General features: G+C 36.3%; 1 protein-coding gene across 4 annotated transcripts in view; it reads left to right on the top strand.

The window, feature by feature from the left end:
* The window catches only part of LOC143348526 (uncharacterized), a 101,980-nt gene that overhangs the window by 15,214 nt on the left and 69,456 nt on the right, over positions 1 to 17,310 (top strand). For all 4 annotated transcript variants that reach the window (XM_076778822.1, XM_076778821.1, XM_076778820.1 and 1 more), the window contains exons 2-3: positions 8,979 to 9,421; positions 14,293 to 14,585. In XM_076778822.1, coding sequence (XP_076634937.1) covers positions 8,979 to 9,421; positions 14,293 to 14,585 — 736 coding nt within the window. The remainder of the gene's footprint in view (positions 1 to 8,978; positions 9,422 to 14,292; positions 14,586 to 17,310) is intronic.

The raw sequence follows: 17,310 nt of genomic DNA, 5'->3' as shown, positions 1-17,310 counted from the left end.
ACGTTCATCCAATATTTTTAAAAAACAGTGCTTTCACATAAAACGACTCAAATATTAATCTTAATACTCGTGGGCCAACAATGGACGTGTTTAGAATTTTTAAATTCTTCGAGAAATTTTCCATATATTAAAAAATAATTCCCCTAATTTTTTAAGTCGAATCTTGCAATTTTCCACGTTCATTCAATTGTCGAATATTTTTAAAAAACAGCGCTTTCACATAAAACGACTCAAATATTAATCTTAATACTCGTGGGCCAACAATGGACGTGTTAAGAATTTTTAAATTGTTCGAGAAATTTTCCATATATTAAAAAATAAATCAGCACGTTGAATGATCGATGAAAATATTTAACAAATTTTTCTCTTGATTTCCCCTAATTTTTTAAGTCGAGTCTTGCAACTATCGTTGAATATATGTAAAAAAATATGTTTCTGTTCCCGTTTTTGGAGCACCGTACGTTTTCTCGCGTTCTTTTATCCCCAAATTCGAATACAGGTCGCTTTTGATACGGTCCTTTGTCCGTGAATTCCTATATCTCGACAGGATTTGATCCCTTTTGTAATTTCTCTCCCCTCCTTTTCGCCTCGATCCCCCTGAAATTCACTAACGCGCGCGATGATCCACGATGCATGAATATTTGATAGATATAGCCCTTTCCTTGATCCGATGTCATAAAAGTTCCACAATTGCCGATTGATGGGAATTCGATATACGATACTTACGCGTGTGTGCATGCACGAACGCGTACACGTACGACTGTAAATGTAACCAACTTCCAACCATTCCACAATAATGGAACCTTTATGATATTTGAACAAAGAGACTTTCGAGACATTCGTACCGAGGCGAATTTTCTTCGATCGTTCGCGAGCGGATATCGACAACGATGAAGAAAACCCATTTTATCGCCGACTAAAACCTTTTCCCCTTGCCGTACCCCCGCCATTTTCTGTTTGGCGATTTCTACTCGGACGTTTCACGGAAAAAAGTAAACCGAGACTCGGATTTCCTCCATAAACGTTAATTAACTTATTAAACGACTGCTCTCTTTCCTTTTGTGAATTTTCGATCACAATTCTTGGTATTTCAAATTGTATTAATCATTTGAATGCTTAAAAATTCTGTCAAAATCAATTTTTATGTAATCTTAAATTTTTCAAAAAGACTATGGAGAAACTGAGACTAGGATTTGTCCCCTAAACGTTAATTAACTTATTAAACTACAGCTCTTTTGACTCTGGATTTTCAATAAAAATTCTTGGTATTTCAAACTATCTTAATTATTTGAAACGTTAAAAATTCTGTCAAAATCATTTTTTATGTAATGTTAAATTTGTCAAAAAGACTATGGAGAAACTGAGACTAGGATTTGCCCCCTAAACGTTAATTAATTTATTAAACGACAGTTCTCTTGACTTTTGTGAATTTTCGATCACAATTCTTGGTATTTCAAACTATCTTAATTATTTGAAACGTTAAAAATTCTGTCAAAATCATTTTTTATGTAATGTTAAATTTGTCAAAAAGACTATGGAGAAACTGAGACTAGGATTTGCCCCCTAAACGTTAATTAATTTATTAAACGACAGTTCTCTTGACTTTTGTGAATTTTCGATCACAATTCTTGGTATTTCAAACTATCTTAATTATTTGAAAGGTTAAAAATTCTGTCAAAGTCACTTTTCATTAAATGTTAAATTTTTGAAAAAAAATAGCAAAATATAATAATATATACACAGTGGGGGGTTGAACGTACTTTATTTATGAAGTCAGAAATTTGTTATATGAAAGTTACACATCCCCTGACACGGATATGCAACGTGCACACAGAATATTGAATTCAGTGACAGAGAGTAAACAGAAATATTTTATTTACACAGTCCTTGAAAGTATGATACATGTACCGGAGCATAAAGAAACGAGAGTTTACAGTACACAAAAATGTAAAAATTAAATTCTATTCTTTGTTGTAATATTTTTTAGTAAATGAATCGAGGATACTATTAGGTTTTTGAAGTCATTTCTTGGAATGGCTTGCGAGATGTATCGGAGCACCAGGAAAGAGAGAATCTTTCGGGAAATAGCGGATAATAGGAAAAACCTGCCAATGTACCATGGAGGTAGTAAAAAGAGAAATCGAAAAAAGAAAAATCGCCAAATGTCTCCTCGTCTAACCATTTATAAAGCAGAGATTGCCAGGTAGCCTTACAGACGAGTCCACTAAATAACAAGCCCAGGTCGAGACTCATCCTTCTCCTTCATTTTCTTCTTCTATCATCAAAACTCTGAAGAATTTCTATTATCATCGAGAAACAAAACTGATTAATTTTAGTAATTTCGTTCTAATTTCTTTCCCAGGGATTGAATCCTAAATTAAATCATTCTAAAATATCCGTCTCCAATATCTAAATATAGAAACTTCGATATCTTTATTTTTAAAGCTCGGTTCGAACGAACGAGATTTCTTAAAAATGGCTCTCTAATAAATTGCAGGCAGCGCCATTTATGACACACATGTTTCCATATACAACCAGAAACGTAACCTTATTTTTTGAGACGCGAATAAATATTCTGTGAAAAGAAAAGTCGGAACTTTCCTTGCAATTTCCAAGACTTTATTTTCGACTGACCACTCGTCTTAATTATGGAAAATAATTTGCTACGCGGTGCAGGAAAAATTGCATGTTCCGATGAATTCTTGAATTATTCAAGGAACTGTTCAACGCAAAAGTTCTACAGATTCGTCTCTGCAATTTTATATGTAAGTATCTTGTTTAGGATTAGGAGTTGTGTACGATTTGGGGAACCTTTCGAGGAGTCATCGTCGGAATTATCGCGGCCATATTGGAAACATCGACTTGAAACGGAATAGTGATTGGAAAAGATACATCGGCAGGGACGTTGGTCTAGAAACGAGCACAGCGGTTGAATATCGATATAGAAATGTATTCCTGGTGCATTAGAGTTTCAATGACACTGTTATGCATGTCGTTTGGGTTTCGAAGAAGTTCAGAGTAGGCGTTACAATGGGACAGAACAAAGTTTAGAACACGGTGTTTCGGAGCATGAAATTAGGATTTGGCGATGGAGAGTTTTAATGACGCTAGAAAAAGTTTCGTTGCAATAAACAGCTGGAAGTTTTGGTGCATTATAATTAACAGTTTCGTTGAATTTTTAGCCAACTTTCCGTTGTAACCAGTCCCGGTGTAGTGGAGTATTTCACGAGATGCGTCGGGGGGTAATTATACGCTGTATTGTGTGCATATATTATTATAAGTACTTTGAAAAACAAAATCAAATCGTGTAAATTGACTGGAAATATTGGAACGTTGCTCGAGTGCATCGGTGTATAACTAATTTACTGTCTTCTCTCCAAGACTACTGAGAAAATCAAATTTGTAAACAGCCCTGCACTAGGTAGAATTTCGAACTATACATATGTGAATCGGTATTTTCTGATGCAGAATTTAAAATATCTCCCGTACTCGCCACCAGAGGGCTACGCTCCTGTCTCTCTCGCAAGCGCTCGACCGACTTTTCATAACTCCTAGTATCTTACTATCGTTAGAAAAATTGGCATTTGGGGATTGCAAGATTATTGAAAATGATTTAAGACTTGCTCGTTGCTAGTGTTTTCCTCCTGGAAAGTCGCTATTTAGCGAACTCTGGATTCCCTTGCATCGTGTCGCGTAATTCGAGATAATTCGATGTGTCCCGAGCCTATCATTGGTAATTTAGTTTGTATCATCGCAAGCTGCGCTACGACGCTTGAGCGAAGTAGATAAGTCAGGTTATCTAACGAGAGAATCGCACGGACAAAAATAGCGCTTCCCTCGCTTCAAATAATTGTTCCATTTCGAACATCGATACCATCAAAGTCGATTAACTTTCTCGTAACACGTCCATTTCATAACTCGATTAACCGGACAGGAATAGATGCGAACAGAGAGCGGTCTCCGAATCGGTTTCCTAATAATCTAAATATTCTACTCGTGACAGACTAGCACGAAACGGATTGACGCGTGGAACGATCGATGCACCAAACGCATTCTTGGCCTTTTATTCCCCTCCCCAGCAATTAAAAAATATCCATCGCAATTATTTTTCATCCTCACTTACGTTTTCTAAATTCTGAACTAAAAAATTCTGTCTTTCCTCTTCGAAATTAAGCTTCTCAAAATTTGATCCAGGGGGATTTTTTTTTTTTTAATAATTTTTAAAACCAAGCTTTTCGAAAGCGTAAAATTTTATCCGGTGGATTTCGATTTCTTTTTTCTAACAATTTCTCCGTCGCATTCACGCGTATATTTATAAAAGAAAGAAATCAATTTGTTTCCCGTCAGAAATTTCGACCGTTGTGAAAGTTTGAAACGCGCAAGAATAATACCTGGAAAAATTCAGCAACGATTTTCCCGGGTTTTTTTCGGGTCGCCGTATATCAATAATTCGAAGTAGATTCGCAATTTCCAATTGGACGTGTGCGTGTCGATGTATTTGGACGATCGACGGCTCGTTTCGGTTACCCGAACCGGAACGAGCGTTAATAGAAGATAAAAGAATGTTTGCCTCTTTTTTTTCGAGCAATTACGAATTGACAGGTATTAACAGATGAATCGTTACGCGCGTAGTTACGGAACGCTCGAGCCAACGGAGTTATAAATTTCATCGAAACCGCGGAATATAAATTTCACAGGGGGAAAAAAACAAAAAAAAAGAGGCGTTTGGAGCGATTGGAATTCGCGGCGCTCGCGTATCGCTGGTACTTTTGCCTTGAAATGTTGTTTTTCTATTCGCGTACGAGAAATGATTGCCAAAAACGAACGGTTTCAAGTTTTTCGTTTTTAATCGGGGACAATACTTATTTCTATGAAACGATAGTATTGCAAACGTATCAATTAACTCGTTAGCCGTGAATTTTAACCTTTATCTCCAAAATTGATTTCGCGATTGAAATTCATTTTTCGCGTTTATTTCTTATTTTCTTTTCGTTGCGCTAGAATCCCCTCTTCGTTACACGCGCGTGTAGAAGAGCAATATTTTCAGAAGGCGTTGACCTTTTCGTCACCCGGTTAATTGAAAGAAAATATTCTCGCCAGACTCTGAAAAGTTTTCGCAACCGTTTCCACGTTTTCGCTGGCGACCTCCGTTTCATTTGGGAGAGGAAAAGATGTTTAACCACTTCGTTTAAATTATTTTCAATATTTAACAGTTTCATTCTGGTGGAATAACTCTCGACGATCGAGAAATAATCGAAGATGATTAAACTGTTTCATTTTTACACGCTTCGAATCGTTTTAAAAATGTGAAAAGGCAGTTTGTAAACGTGTTTTCGATTATTTTGATCGTCAACGGTTGAAATGGAATTTTAAAAAAAGAAAACGGTACGAGACAGATGAAATTATTGTTCCCCAGTGGTTGTAACGTCAAAATAGGTTTTCGCCATTTTGAATGGTGTAATATATTTCTTCCTTATAATTTCATTTGGGAGAGTAAAAGATGTTTAAATTATTTTTAATATTTAACAGTTTAATTCTGTTGCAATGACTCTCGACGATCGAGAAATAATCGAAGATGATTAAACTGTTTTATTTTTACACGCTTCGAATCGTTTTAAAAATACTACCTTAATTATTTGAATGGTTAAAAATTCTGTCAAAATCATTTTTGATGTAATGTTAAATTTTTCAAAAAGACTATGGAGAATCTGAGACTAAGATTTGTCCCCTAAACGATAATTTATTTATTAAACTACTGCTCACTTGACTTTTGTGAATTTTCAATCAAAATTCTTGTTATTTCAAATTACATTAATTATTTGAATGGTTAAAAATTCTGTCAAAATCATTTTTTACGTAATGTTAAATGTTTGAAAAAGACTAAATTTAACAATATTTGCATACTACTGAAACTGTGTGACGTTTCGAATCGTTTTAAAAATGTAAAAAGGCAGTTTGTAAATGTGTTTTCGATTATTTTGATCATCAACGGTTGAAATGGAATTTTAAAAAAAGAAAACGGTACGAGACAGATGAAATTATTGTTCCCCAGTGGTTGTAACGTAAAAATATGTTTTCGCCATTTTGAATGGTACAATAGTTTCCTTCCTTATAAGTCTGAGGGCAACATTGTAATGCGTAGCTAGGTTGAGTGTTTCACACTTGACACAGTAATGTGTTCCGTACGCGCGATTCGCGGCGGTGTCGAGTGGCATAAAAGGTACTCAGAAATTTTTTAACTTGCAACGGTGCACATGCGTCGCAACAATGCTCACATTGTCGTTCTATAATTAAACACAGCTCCTACGACAGATATTTCTCATCGCGTAAACCCTGATACCTCCGTCCGGTTGTTAACGATTGCAATTTCTTCTCCTGCTTACGACAGAAACTTTTAAATTATAATCGCCGGAAAAGGGAGTTCTTCCTTCGAAGCAAAATTTAATCAGAATCGACACGTGTCACTCAGCGAACTTTCCTCGCGAGAACTTCCACTGCTCGATGACATCGATAATCCGATATCTCTTTCGTGCGCGATCAGGGATTGTTATAAATTAAATTAGTTCACCTGGCACGTCAGGAGTGATGTATTAGTTTTCAAAATTTAACTGGGAGTTGTTAATAATATACGCGAACACTGCGGCGAACGAACGAAAAGAGCTTGAAAAACATCGAGTTGCAAATTAAACTGTTGGTCGACGTGACCTTGAGATCCAAGGCCACAGCAATGGCAAAGAAAGAAGTAAATGGGGAAACATATTTCACTAATTTTCAACATTCCAAATAGCAAAACGAGCAAATTTTATGTTAAAAAAATAACTGACTTGTGGAATAATCTATTTTACTAATTTTCGAAATTCCAAGTAGCAAAAGAATACCAAATTTGATAAAAAAAAATAGCTGGCTATTGGAGAAATCTATTTTACTAATTACAGAAATTCCAAGTAGAAAAAGAATACCAAATTTTATATTAAAAAGTAACTGGCTTGTGAAATAATCTATTTTACTAATTTTCGAAATTCCAAGTAGCAAGAGTACCTGATAAATAAAAAAAATAGCTGACTATTGGAGAAATCTATTCTACTAAATTTCGAAATTCTAAGTAGCAAAAGAATACCAAATTTGATAAAAAAAAAATAGCTGGCTATTGGAGAAACCTATTTTACTAATTATAGAAATTCCAAGTAGCAAAAGAATACCAAATTTTATATTAAAAAGTAACTGGCTTGTGAGATAATCTATTTTACTAATTTTCGAAATTCCAAGTAGCAAGAGTACCTGATATATAAAAAAAATAGCTGACTATTGGAGAAATCTATTCTACTAAATTTCGAAATTCCAAGTAGCAAAAGAATACCAAATTTGATAAAAAAAAATAGCTGGCTATTGGAGAAATCTATTTTACTAATTACAGAAATTCCAAATAGCAAAAGAATACCAAATTTTATATTAAAAAGTAACTGGCTTGTGAGATAATCTATTTTACTAATTTTCGAAATTCCAAGTAACAAAAGAATACCAAATTTGATAAAAAAAAATAGCTGGCTATTGGAGAAATCTATTTTACTAATTACAGAAATTCCAAGTAGCAAAAGAATACCAAATTTTATATTAAAAAGTAACTGGCTTGTGAGATAATCTATTTTACTAATTTTCGAAATTCCAAGTAGCAAAAGAATACCAAATTTTATATTAAAAAGTAACTGGCTTGTGAGATAATCTATTTTACTAATTTTCGAAATTCCAAGTAGCAAGAGTACCTGATATATAAAAAAAATAGCTGACTATTGGAGAAATCTATTCTACTAAATTTCGAAATTCCAAGTAGCAAAAGAATACCAAATTTGATAAAAAAAAAAAATAGCTAGCTATTGGAAAAATCTATTTTACTAAATTTCGAAATTCCAAGTAGCAAAAGAATACCAAATTTGATAAAAAAAAATAGCTGGCTATTGGAGAAATCTATTTTACTAATTACAGAAATTCCAAGTAGAAAAAGAATACCAAATTTGATAAAAAAAAATAGCTGGCTATTGGAGAAATCTATTTTACTAATTACTGAAATTCCAAGTAGAAAAAGAATACCAAATTTTATATTAAAAAGTAACTGGCTTGTGAGATAATCTATTTTACTAATTTTCGAAATTCCAAGTAACAAAAGAATACCAAATTTGATAAAAAAAAATAGCTGGCTATTGGAGAAATCTATTTTACTAAATTTCGAAATTCCAAGTAGCAAAAGAATACCAAATTTGATAAAAAAAAATAGCTGGCTATTGGAGAAATCTATTTTACTAATTACAGAAATTCCAAGTAGAAAAAGAATACCAAATTTTATATTAAAAAGTAACTGGCTTGTGAGATAATCTATTTTACTAAATTTCGAAATTCCAAGTAACAAAAGAATACCAAATTTGTTAAAAAAAAATAGCTGGCTATTGGAGAAATCTATTTTACTAATTATAGAAATTCCAAGTAGAAAAAGAATACCAAATTTTATATTAAAAAGTAACTGTCTTGTGAGATAATCTATTTTACTAATTTTCGAAATTCCAAGTAGCAAAAGAATACCAAATTTGATAAAAAAAATAGCTGACTATTGGAGAAATCTATTCTACTAAATTTCGAAATTCCAAGTAACAAAAGAATACCAAATTTGATAAAAAAAAAAAATAGCTAGCTATTGGAAAAATGTATTTTACTAAATTTCGAAATTCCAAGTAGCAAGATTACCTTTTATACATAAAAAAGACTACCAAATTTTTGTATAAAAAATGTTAGCTCCCCAGAGAGACCAGAAAAATTGATTTGAGTGGCAATATATAATGTTTGTGCTCCTAGACACAGATTCGAAACAAAACTTGAGTCCTGAGCCCCTCCGCAGCGAAATCAGTTTTACGTGGGCCGCTATCAATCAAACAGCGACGCGTCCTCCATCGATTTTCCACTAATTAGACTAAACCTTGTGTGCATGACAGGTGGACGTCTCAACCCAGGTGGATCTGCATGGCGGTTTCGGCGCATCCGGCGGTAACATTAGCATCGACTGGGATCGCAGAGCGACCCCGCTCTACTCCCGCGAGGACATCAAAGAGCAGTATTGCATAACCAGCCGGCAATTGGACGCTGTCGAGAAATCCGAGGGCGGATTCTTCGGTTGCCTGTCGACGCGGGGACCATCGCCGTGCAGCAACGCGCGGACCTCGATCCTTTCCGCTTGCGTAAGAAGCGCCCCCAGCGACGAAAACCTCTGCGACGCGCCCTATCCCAGACGACCCCTGCAGATCATGTACCGTCAACCTCACCCGACCTATCCGAGGGGCTTGTACCGTTACGACTTCGAGGACGAAGCCGACTGGATCGAGAGTTCCTACTTCCGGCGACGACCCAGATCCTTCTGCACCGTCTCCGATCCGAAGAGGTAAGCTCTAATTTTATTTCAGGAATCCCCCAACATCCGAGGGAGACTCGATTCCTGCAGTCGTCGACGAGGAAAAGGGAAACGCGAACCCTTGAAACTGGCATCAGGGGCTGTTTTGATTTTCCAAACGCGATCGACACCCTAACACAGGTGTAACTTTGATTTCTTGTCCACTGGGGTGTTGTTATACTATTAGATTGCGGATGTTTATTAGTATGAATTAATAGCTTTGTAAAGAGTTGCCAGTAAGTCTCTGAATGCAATAATTCGTATCGGTAAGACAATTCTAGGAGGTTCTGACGCTAGGATATTGGATGGGGTGGTCAAGGAGCGTATAATAGTTCGGCTATCCCTGGGAAAAATTTTAATGGGAGGTTGTAGAGGCTTCGTTAAAAAGTTATTAAAAAATTGGTTTAAAAAATTTCAAATCGTTCTGGAAAAATTATTTCTAGGTGCGGGGGGCAATTACAATCACTTTTGGTGAACACACACAGTCCCGAAATCCTATGCACTTTCGAGAAAAAAATTCCTTAGTGAAAATCTAATATGAGGCCAGAAATGGTTCTGCGAAATTTCACGCGTATCTTTAAAACGTCATAACTTCTGAACGGATTAGAGGATTTTAATGTTTCAAACGGCAAACAACGCGTATTTTGGTGAAGAATATGTAAAAATTTTAACAACATTGAAAAAGTTGTTCCTTGACTCCGTAAAATGAGAAATCCCCCATAAAAATGTTCCAAATTTGAAAGTACCGTAACTCCTATAATAGTGAATATATTTCGATAAAACTTTTTTCTGAAGTAGAGCTCATGGGTACCTACGTATAGCGCCAAACAAAATGACTAAAAATGAAAATCGATTTTTTAAGAAAAATCGACAGGGGGTAGGTGCCTAAATTTTTGGACGAAAAAAAAAAATTTCAAATCGTTCTGAAAAAATTATTTCCGGTTGCGGAGGTCAATTACAATTATTTTTAATGAATAGACATACCCCCGAAATCCTACCCAGTTTCGAGAAAAAAATTCGAGAACGTATGAAATTTTTCGACAAAATTAAAAAGTTTTAAATTGTTCTGGAAAAATTATTTTCGGTTGCGGGGGTCAATTACAATCATTTCTGGTGAATACACATACCCTCGAAATCCTATCCACTTTCGAGAAAAAAAATCAGGAAGGTGCTGAAATTTTTCGGCGAAAAAAAATTTGTCAAATCGTTATGAAAAAATTATTTTTAGTTGTGGGGGTTAATTACAATCAATTTTGGTCAATACACATAGCCCCGAATTCCTACGCACTTTCGAGAAAAAAATTCCTTAGTGAAAATCTAATATGAGGCCAGAAATGGTTCTGCGAAATTTCACGCGTATCTTTAAAACGTCATAACTTCTGAACGGATTAGAGGATTTTAATGTTTCAAACGGCAAACAACGCGTATTTTGGTGAAGAATATGTAAAAATTCTAACAACATTGAAAAAGTTGTTCCTTGACTCCGTAAAATGAGAAATCCCCCATAAAAATGTTCCAAATTTGAAAGTACCGTAACTCCTATAATAGTGAATATATTTCAATGAAACTTTTTTCTGAAGTAGAGCTCATGGGTACCTACGTATAGCGCCAAACAAAATGACTAAAAATGAAAATCGATTTTTTAAGAAAAATCGACAGGGGGTAGGTGCCTAAATTTTTCGACGAAAAAAAAAAATTTCAAATCGTTCTGAAAAAATTATTTCCGGTTGCGGAGGTCAATTACAATTATTTTGGGTGAATAGACATACCCCCGAAATCCTACCTAGTTTCGAGAAAAAAATTCGAGAACGTGTGAAATTTTTCGACAGAATTAAAAAGTTTTAAATCGTTCTGGAAAAATTATTTTCAGTTGCAGGGGTAGATTACAATCATTTTCGGTCAATAGACATACACCCGAATTCCTATGCACTTTCGAGAAAAAAATTCGAGTAGGTGGGCAAATTTTCCGCCAAAAAAAATAATTTCAAATCGTTATAAAAAAATTATTTTCAGTTGCGAGGGTGAATAACAATCATTTTTTGTCAATAGACATACCCCCGAATTCCTACGTACTTTCGAGAAAAAAATTCCTTACCGAAAATACGATGTCTGACCAATGTCTGACCAATTCCCCTTAAATTTCGTACGTACGTTTAAAATATCATAACTTCTGAACGGATTGGAGGATTTTAATATTTCAGAAGGCAAACGAAGCGTATTTTGGTGAAGAATATGTAGAAATTCCAAGAATGTTCGAAAAGTTGTTCCTTAATCCCGTAAAGTGAGAAAACCCCCATAAAAATGGTCCAATTTTCAAACAGCCATAACTCCTACAATAGTGAATATATTTCAATGAAATTTTGAGGGGAAGTAGAGCTCGTAGGTACCTACAAGAAAGTATTAGACAACTTTTCTATAGGTCGTGAAATAAAATTACGAAAAATGAATTCTTCGTAAATCCCAGACGTTGGCCTTATTTTTGGCCTTTGAAATAATGGTTCCTCTTAACACGTTGACTACCGTGTCACCCAGATATGGGTGACACGTAGAATTCACAGGGGACGCGTCGCTCGAATACAGGCGACGTTCATATTTTATCGTGTCGCCAGCGATATTACTTAGTGTTTCCAATAGCTTGTGGTTGTTGTATTTTCACAGAAATCATGTGGGAATAAGCTACTGTATGGACAAACCAAATCAACAATTTCAATAATCATCGACACAAAAAGTAATAAGAAAACAATCCCTATTTTATTCTGAGCTTCAGACTCGACGATCATCGATAAGAATTCTGCTTGTTTCTTTAAAATAATTATCTTTTTCTTTCGCGTAATTCACTCTACATCGATCTCGTAGCGCGAGCTAAAACGGGTATCCTCCGTCTCGTGACGCGTTAATCATCAGTAGCACAGTGCATTTGCTACTGGTCTCGCTATAACGACGACAACGTTCATGGAGTGTAAAGAGATTTACTGCCCCGCAGAAAATATCTGGTCTTTCACGGTGCTGTGATTCGACGGCATAAATATCCCCAAGTGGCAGAAAGGAAAATTAACCACTTAAACGAAGACATAAAGCGCACAGCCATGATAAAATCTTAAAACGGAGCTTACGGGGCTCGTAATATGTTTGTTATATGCGACGTTGTTTAAAGGTTTCCATGGAAAGCTCGAAAAGAAGCAGATTACAGGTTCGATGGCGCGTTGAATGATTCAGTTCGTTCCTGGCAACCTGTTACCTCCGATTTCGCCTTCGAATTTTTTGGTAGATTTTTTAAATTCAATCTCGACGCGTGTCTGAAAATTTTCCATGGATTGGTGGTCTGGGTTATGGTTCGTTAAAATAGTGGGCTGGCGACTCGTCGTTATAAAGTTGCAGTTTTATTTATATAGATCGTCGAGAATAGTGTTGAGAAAGCTTTAATGACGACGTAGTTTCAAGGTTGCGTATAAACGATCGATGAAAAATTATGTTCCCGGGGTAAATTGATGTATTTATACGTTATCGGCGCATCGACGCGAGAACTGCAGGTATAAATGCGGTATAAGGCGTGCCAAGATGCCGCGATAGAAAACAAATATCAGCCACTACTACTGCACGTACCATGAACGAGGATAATCCAGCACAATTGCAAAAAAAATCTTACACAAGTAAAATTAATATCACGAAACAAATACGAAAGGTCTACGTTCGAGGACAGTTGCCTTATTTCAAGTATTTCAACGTTTTTATTTTTATTTAAAAAAAATTTCATTATTCGCGGACGAGAAACGGTCATAATAAGCTGCAAGGAGACTTTGCAACGCGTAGCGGGAGACGCATAAAAGTAGAAAGAGGATTTGCTTTATTAAAATTAGAAGGGAATCGCGGCAGCAAAGATGGAATAATAACGCATCCTCGAAGACGAGCTGAAATCTAAATGCAATTTATTTAGGTCGTTGTTTCAGCGTCACAGAAGCAACGCGTCACGCCGTCACCCACTTTTCTCCAGATAATACCTGTCACACGTGAGATCGGCTTGTGGTCGACACAATGGGAATGAGAATGTAGCCATCGTGTGTAGCAACCTCTCTCTCTCTCTCTCGCTCTTTCTCCCTCCCACTCTCGTTTCTGTCGTTTGTTATTAAAAAGTGAGTGTCGTCGTACGAAAATAAATTTTTGTCGGCTAATTAGCTCGCACAGTCGAGCGACAGAGAAACTCGAGCATCGATTATTAAATACAAAATAAAGTCTGTGTGTTTGTGATTCCTCTATAACTACTGTCATCGTTGTCCAATTCGAATAATATTTCACTGAGTCGTTTTTCACATTTCGACGGAAAGTATAAGCTACTGTTGGGTACAATTCTTAATAAAATACTAAATCTGTGTGTTTTTGTGATTTCCCTGTAACTACTATCGTCGTTGTCCAATCTCTACATCACCTACAATCCTCGTTCTTCCAATATAAAAGCAATAACCTCTGTTAAGATCCTACACATCCTTCCATAAAATTAATATTTCCATGCAACAAAATACAGTTTCTCGAGCTACGTGCAAACAAGTATGCAAATTTCGAAAAACCCTGACGCCACTAGTGCCCGAAAGGGGTAAAAAAATTCACAAAGAAGGGTCTCCGTTAGTGCCCCCTCCATTTAAATTTGCAATAAACGGTGTCTCGCGTATGGCGCGAATAAATTAGCAAGAATGAATAATCTCCGCCCCCTAGCCCCGGTATGAACACGAAACCCCTCGAATTTTGAAACGCGACAAAGTTCCAGCGGAAGTTAAACCACCCCCGGGTGTGCTTACGGGTTCGCGATTCGATTGACCCGGAAGTGGACGAAGGGAAGAGTTTTCCAATGTTTTTTTCTCTTCTCGAAGGTACACTTGGCTTCCGGAGGACGAGGAATCGACGAAACTGGAGGGTCCCCGGCCGGTGCTGCCCCCTGCACCCCCGCCACCGTCGTCCCAAGCCCCGAAAACTAAACACGTCAGCTTCGCGAGGTCGCACACGCTCACGTCCTTCGACGTGCCCAGGAGCAGGAGTCCTCCGAGGCCGCAGAACCAGGAACGGCTTATAGATTCGCAGCCAACGATGCAGAATACAATGCTACCTTCGACCTTACCCTTGATGCACCCTTACGCCGCCGCCGAGCCGCGCGTTCTCGTCCTCGGTGAGTTTCTTTTCTTACGTAAGTTCAGCGACGCGCTCGATTTACTACGCGTCACACGGATCACGGGAACGACGAGAAACACCAAGGTACGGAAGTCCCTCGAAGATAATTATACAGGGCGTTCCAGGTCTCATCGACCCTCGTTGCTGCATCCTCCGATGGATTGGGAAAATCGAAATTTTTTGGATCTCTTTGCAATGCTTGGGGGGTGTTAAGAATGATGAAACATTAAAGAAAAATTCGCGAATGTTAGTAAATATATCGATAACTGCATGGTCACGGCAGCGACATCTGCTGGGGTAACTGAAGCTACTGTCTTATAATTTCTAAGAAATTTTTGGAGGCCTTCTAAATGCCTAGAACAATTAATATTTTAATTTTTACAAAAAATAGTCCAGGAAATGTACTTTTGAAAACAGTAAACATTTATGAGAAGTTTTATAGTTGCGGCCAAAAAATTCTTGAAAATTGCCTTTATTTTCAGGCATCGCAGTAGTTTACCCCTTTAAGAGTGATGCAAAATACGAGTTTATGGACCTATGAAATACATACTATCGCGGTTGCGACGAATCGTGTCGTAAAGGTTAGTTTGCGGTCCGATGATATGGAGATAAATGCGAATAAGACGCGATGGCGTCCCAACTAGAGATCCATAATCCGTTAATGGTTCAACTAAAGACTCATGACCTCATTGTAGACCAATTAGAGATCCGTGGACCTCGCGTTTAATGGCAATCCAACGAGAGAGTGACTGAAATTGTTTAATAACTACCTGTTCTACGAGTGTAAAAATAATTTTGCAAATTCTATATACAAGGAAAGGGCAAGGCCTTCTGGTTATCGATTTTGTTAAAACTTTGATTACAGATACTCGATAATTTTTGAAATATTAATGATTAAAGTTTCATTACTAGCTACAAATATAATTTTAATTTATTAAGTCTGAATTACCACTATGGGGTGTGATGGTAAAGTAAGAGACTCCTACCCTTGGAAGGTCCAAGTTCAATTCTCCCAAACTACATAAGTGTTTTTCTCTTAATATAGATAAATACAAATAGTCAAATTCACACAAAAAAAACATTAATTATCTATTAAACAAAATATCTTTATTTGTAACATAAATTTTTCTTTATTTTAGAAATAATTCATTTGCAAATTTTGTTATTTTTATATACATACGTTATAAATTTCAATAAACATAAAGACACTTTATTTAAATGTTAATTACCATTTTTATGTATGAATTCTATTAATCAAAATCTATATTAAGAGAAAAAAAACTTATGGTAGTTATCGAGAATCGAACTTAGACCTTCCTTTTACTTTGCTATACGCCCCATTGAGACTCAGTAGATTAAAATTACATTTCCAGATAATAATAAAACTTTAATCAATATTCCAAAAATTATTGAGTACCTGCCCCTATAATATTATACAGGGTGTTCGGCCACCCCTGGGAAAAATTTTAATGGGGGATTCTAGAGGCCAAAATAAGACGAAAATCAAGAATACCTTGTTGATGGAGGCTTCGTCAAAAAGTTATTAACAATTAAATTCAAAAATTTCAAATCGTTCTAAAAAAATTATTTTCAGTTGCGGGGGTCAATTATAATCATTTTTGGTGAATACACATACCATCGAATTCCTATCCACTTTCTAGAAAAAAATTCGAGAAGGTGTGAAATTTTTCGACGAAATTAAAATTTTTCAAATCGTTCTAAAAAAATTATTTTCAATTACAGGGGTCGATTACAATCATTTTCGGTCATTACACGTACCCCCGAACTCTTACGCATTTTCGAGAAAAAAATTCCTTACCAAAAATATAATTTCAGGCCAAAAATGCTTCCCGTAAATTTCATGCGAATCTTTAAAACACCATAACTTCTGAACGGGTTGAACGATTTTAATGTTCAAAAAGCCAAACGACGCGTATTTTAGTATAGAATGTGTAGAAATTCTAAAAATATTCGAAAAGTTGTTCCTTGACCCCAAAAAATGAGAAAAATCCCATAAAAGTGGTCCAATTTTCAAACAGCCATAATTCCTATAATAATCCCCCGTTAAATTTGTTCCCAGGAGTGGCCGATCACCCTGTATATTCCTAAACCGAATAATTAAATCGACATGGGTGCAAAGTCCCAACAAAATTTCACCATTTTCGTTGAAAATTGCCTTACAACGCGAATGCGTGCTTTTCGTTTAACTTAATCGCGTATCCTCGAAACCGGGGATCTGCATATTAACTGCACCCGTCCAGTTAATTGTTTTATATTCCAAAGCGCGTTCCCCGCGAAGCTTCAAGCCTCTTGCTTCGCACGCTTTCGATTGGATTCGCGTTTGGCGACTCCCGGGATGGCGGATCCAATACTTTAATGCCATTTTCTGCTTTCCATTGTCTGCAGAGGCGACTCTTGTTTGGGATCATTATCCTCTTGTAACAACCAATTTGCACTCTTTTTCTTTCGAGCCACTTTCGCGTCGATGTCAAAAGAGCTTCGTAAAATTTTATCGTTCTCTCTGCGCTCGATTCACCTGCGTTCCGGGATGCAACCCCAAACATCCACCTTTATCGAATATGCAAGAGAGTATCCTATTTTAATTACCGTCAATGATTTTTTTATCGCCAGTTTTGTGAATTTGAAAAATTGTAAATTTCTTGGACGAAAGATAACGGTACTCTGCGTCTGCATTAGCGCGTCACTCGCGGGAAAGGCACTTT

This window comes from Colletes latitarsis, chromosome 11 (genome assembly GCF_051014445.1).
Source record: "Colletes latitarsis isolate SP2378_abdomen chromosome 11, iyColLati1, whole genome shotgun sequence".
NCBI classification, from domain to species: domain Eukaryota; kingdom Metazoa; phylum Arthropoda; class Insecta; order Hymenoptera; family Colletidae; genus Colletes; species Colletes latitarsis.
Note: the sequence above shows the minus strand (reverse complement) of the source record. Positions and strands in the feature narration are given on the sequence as shown.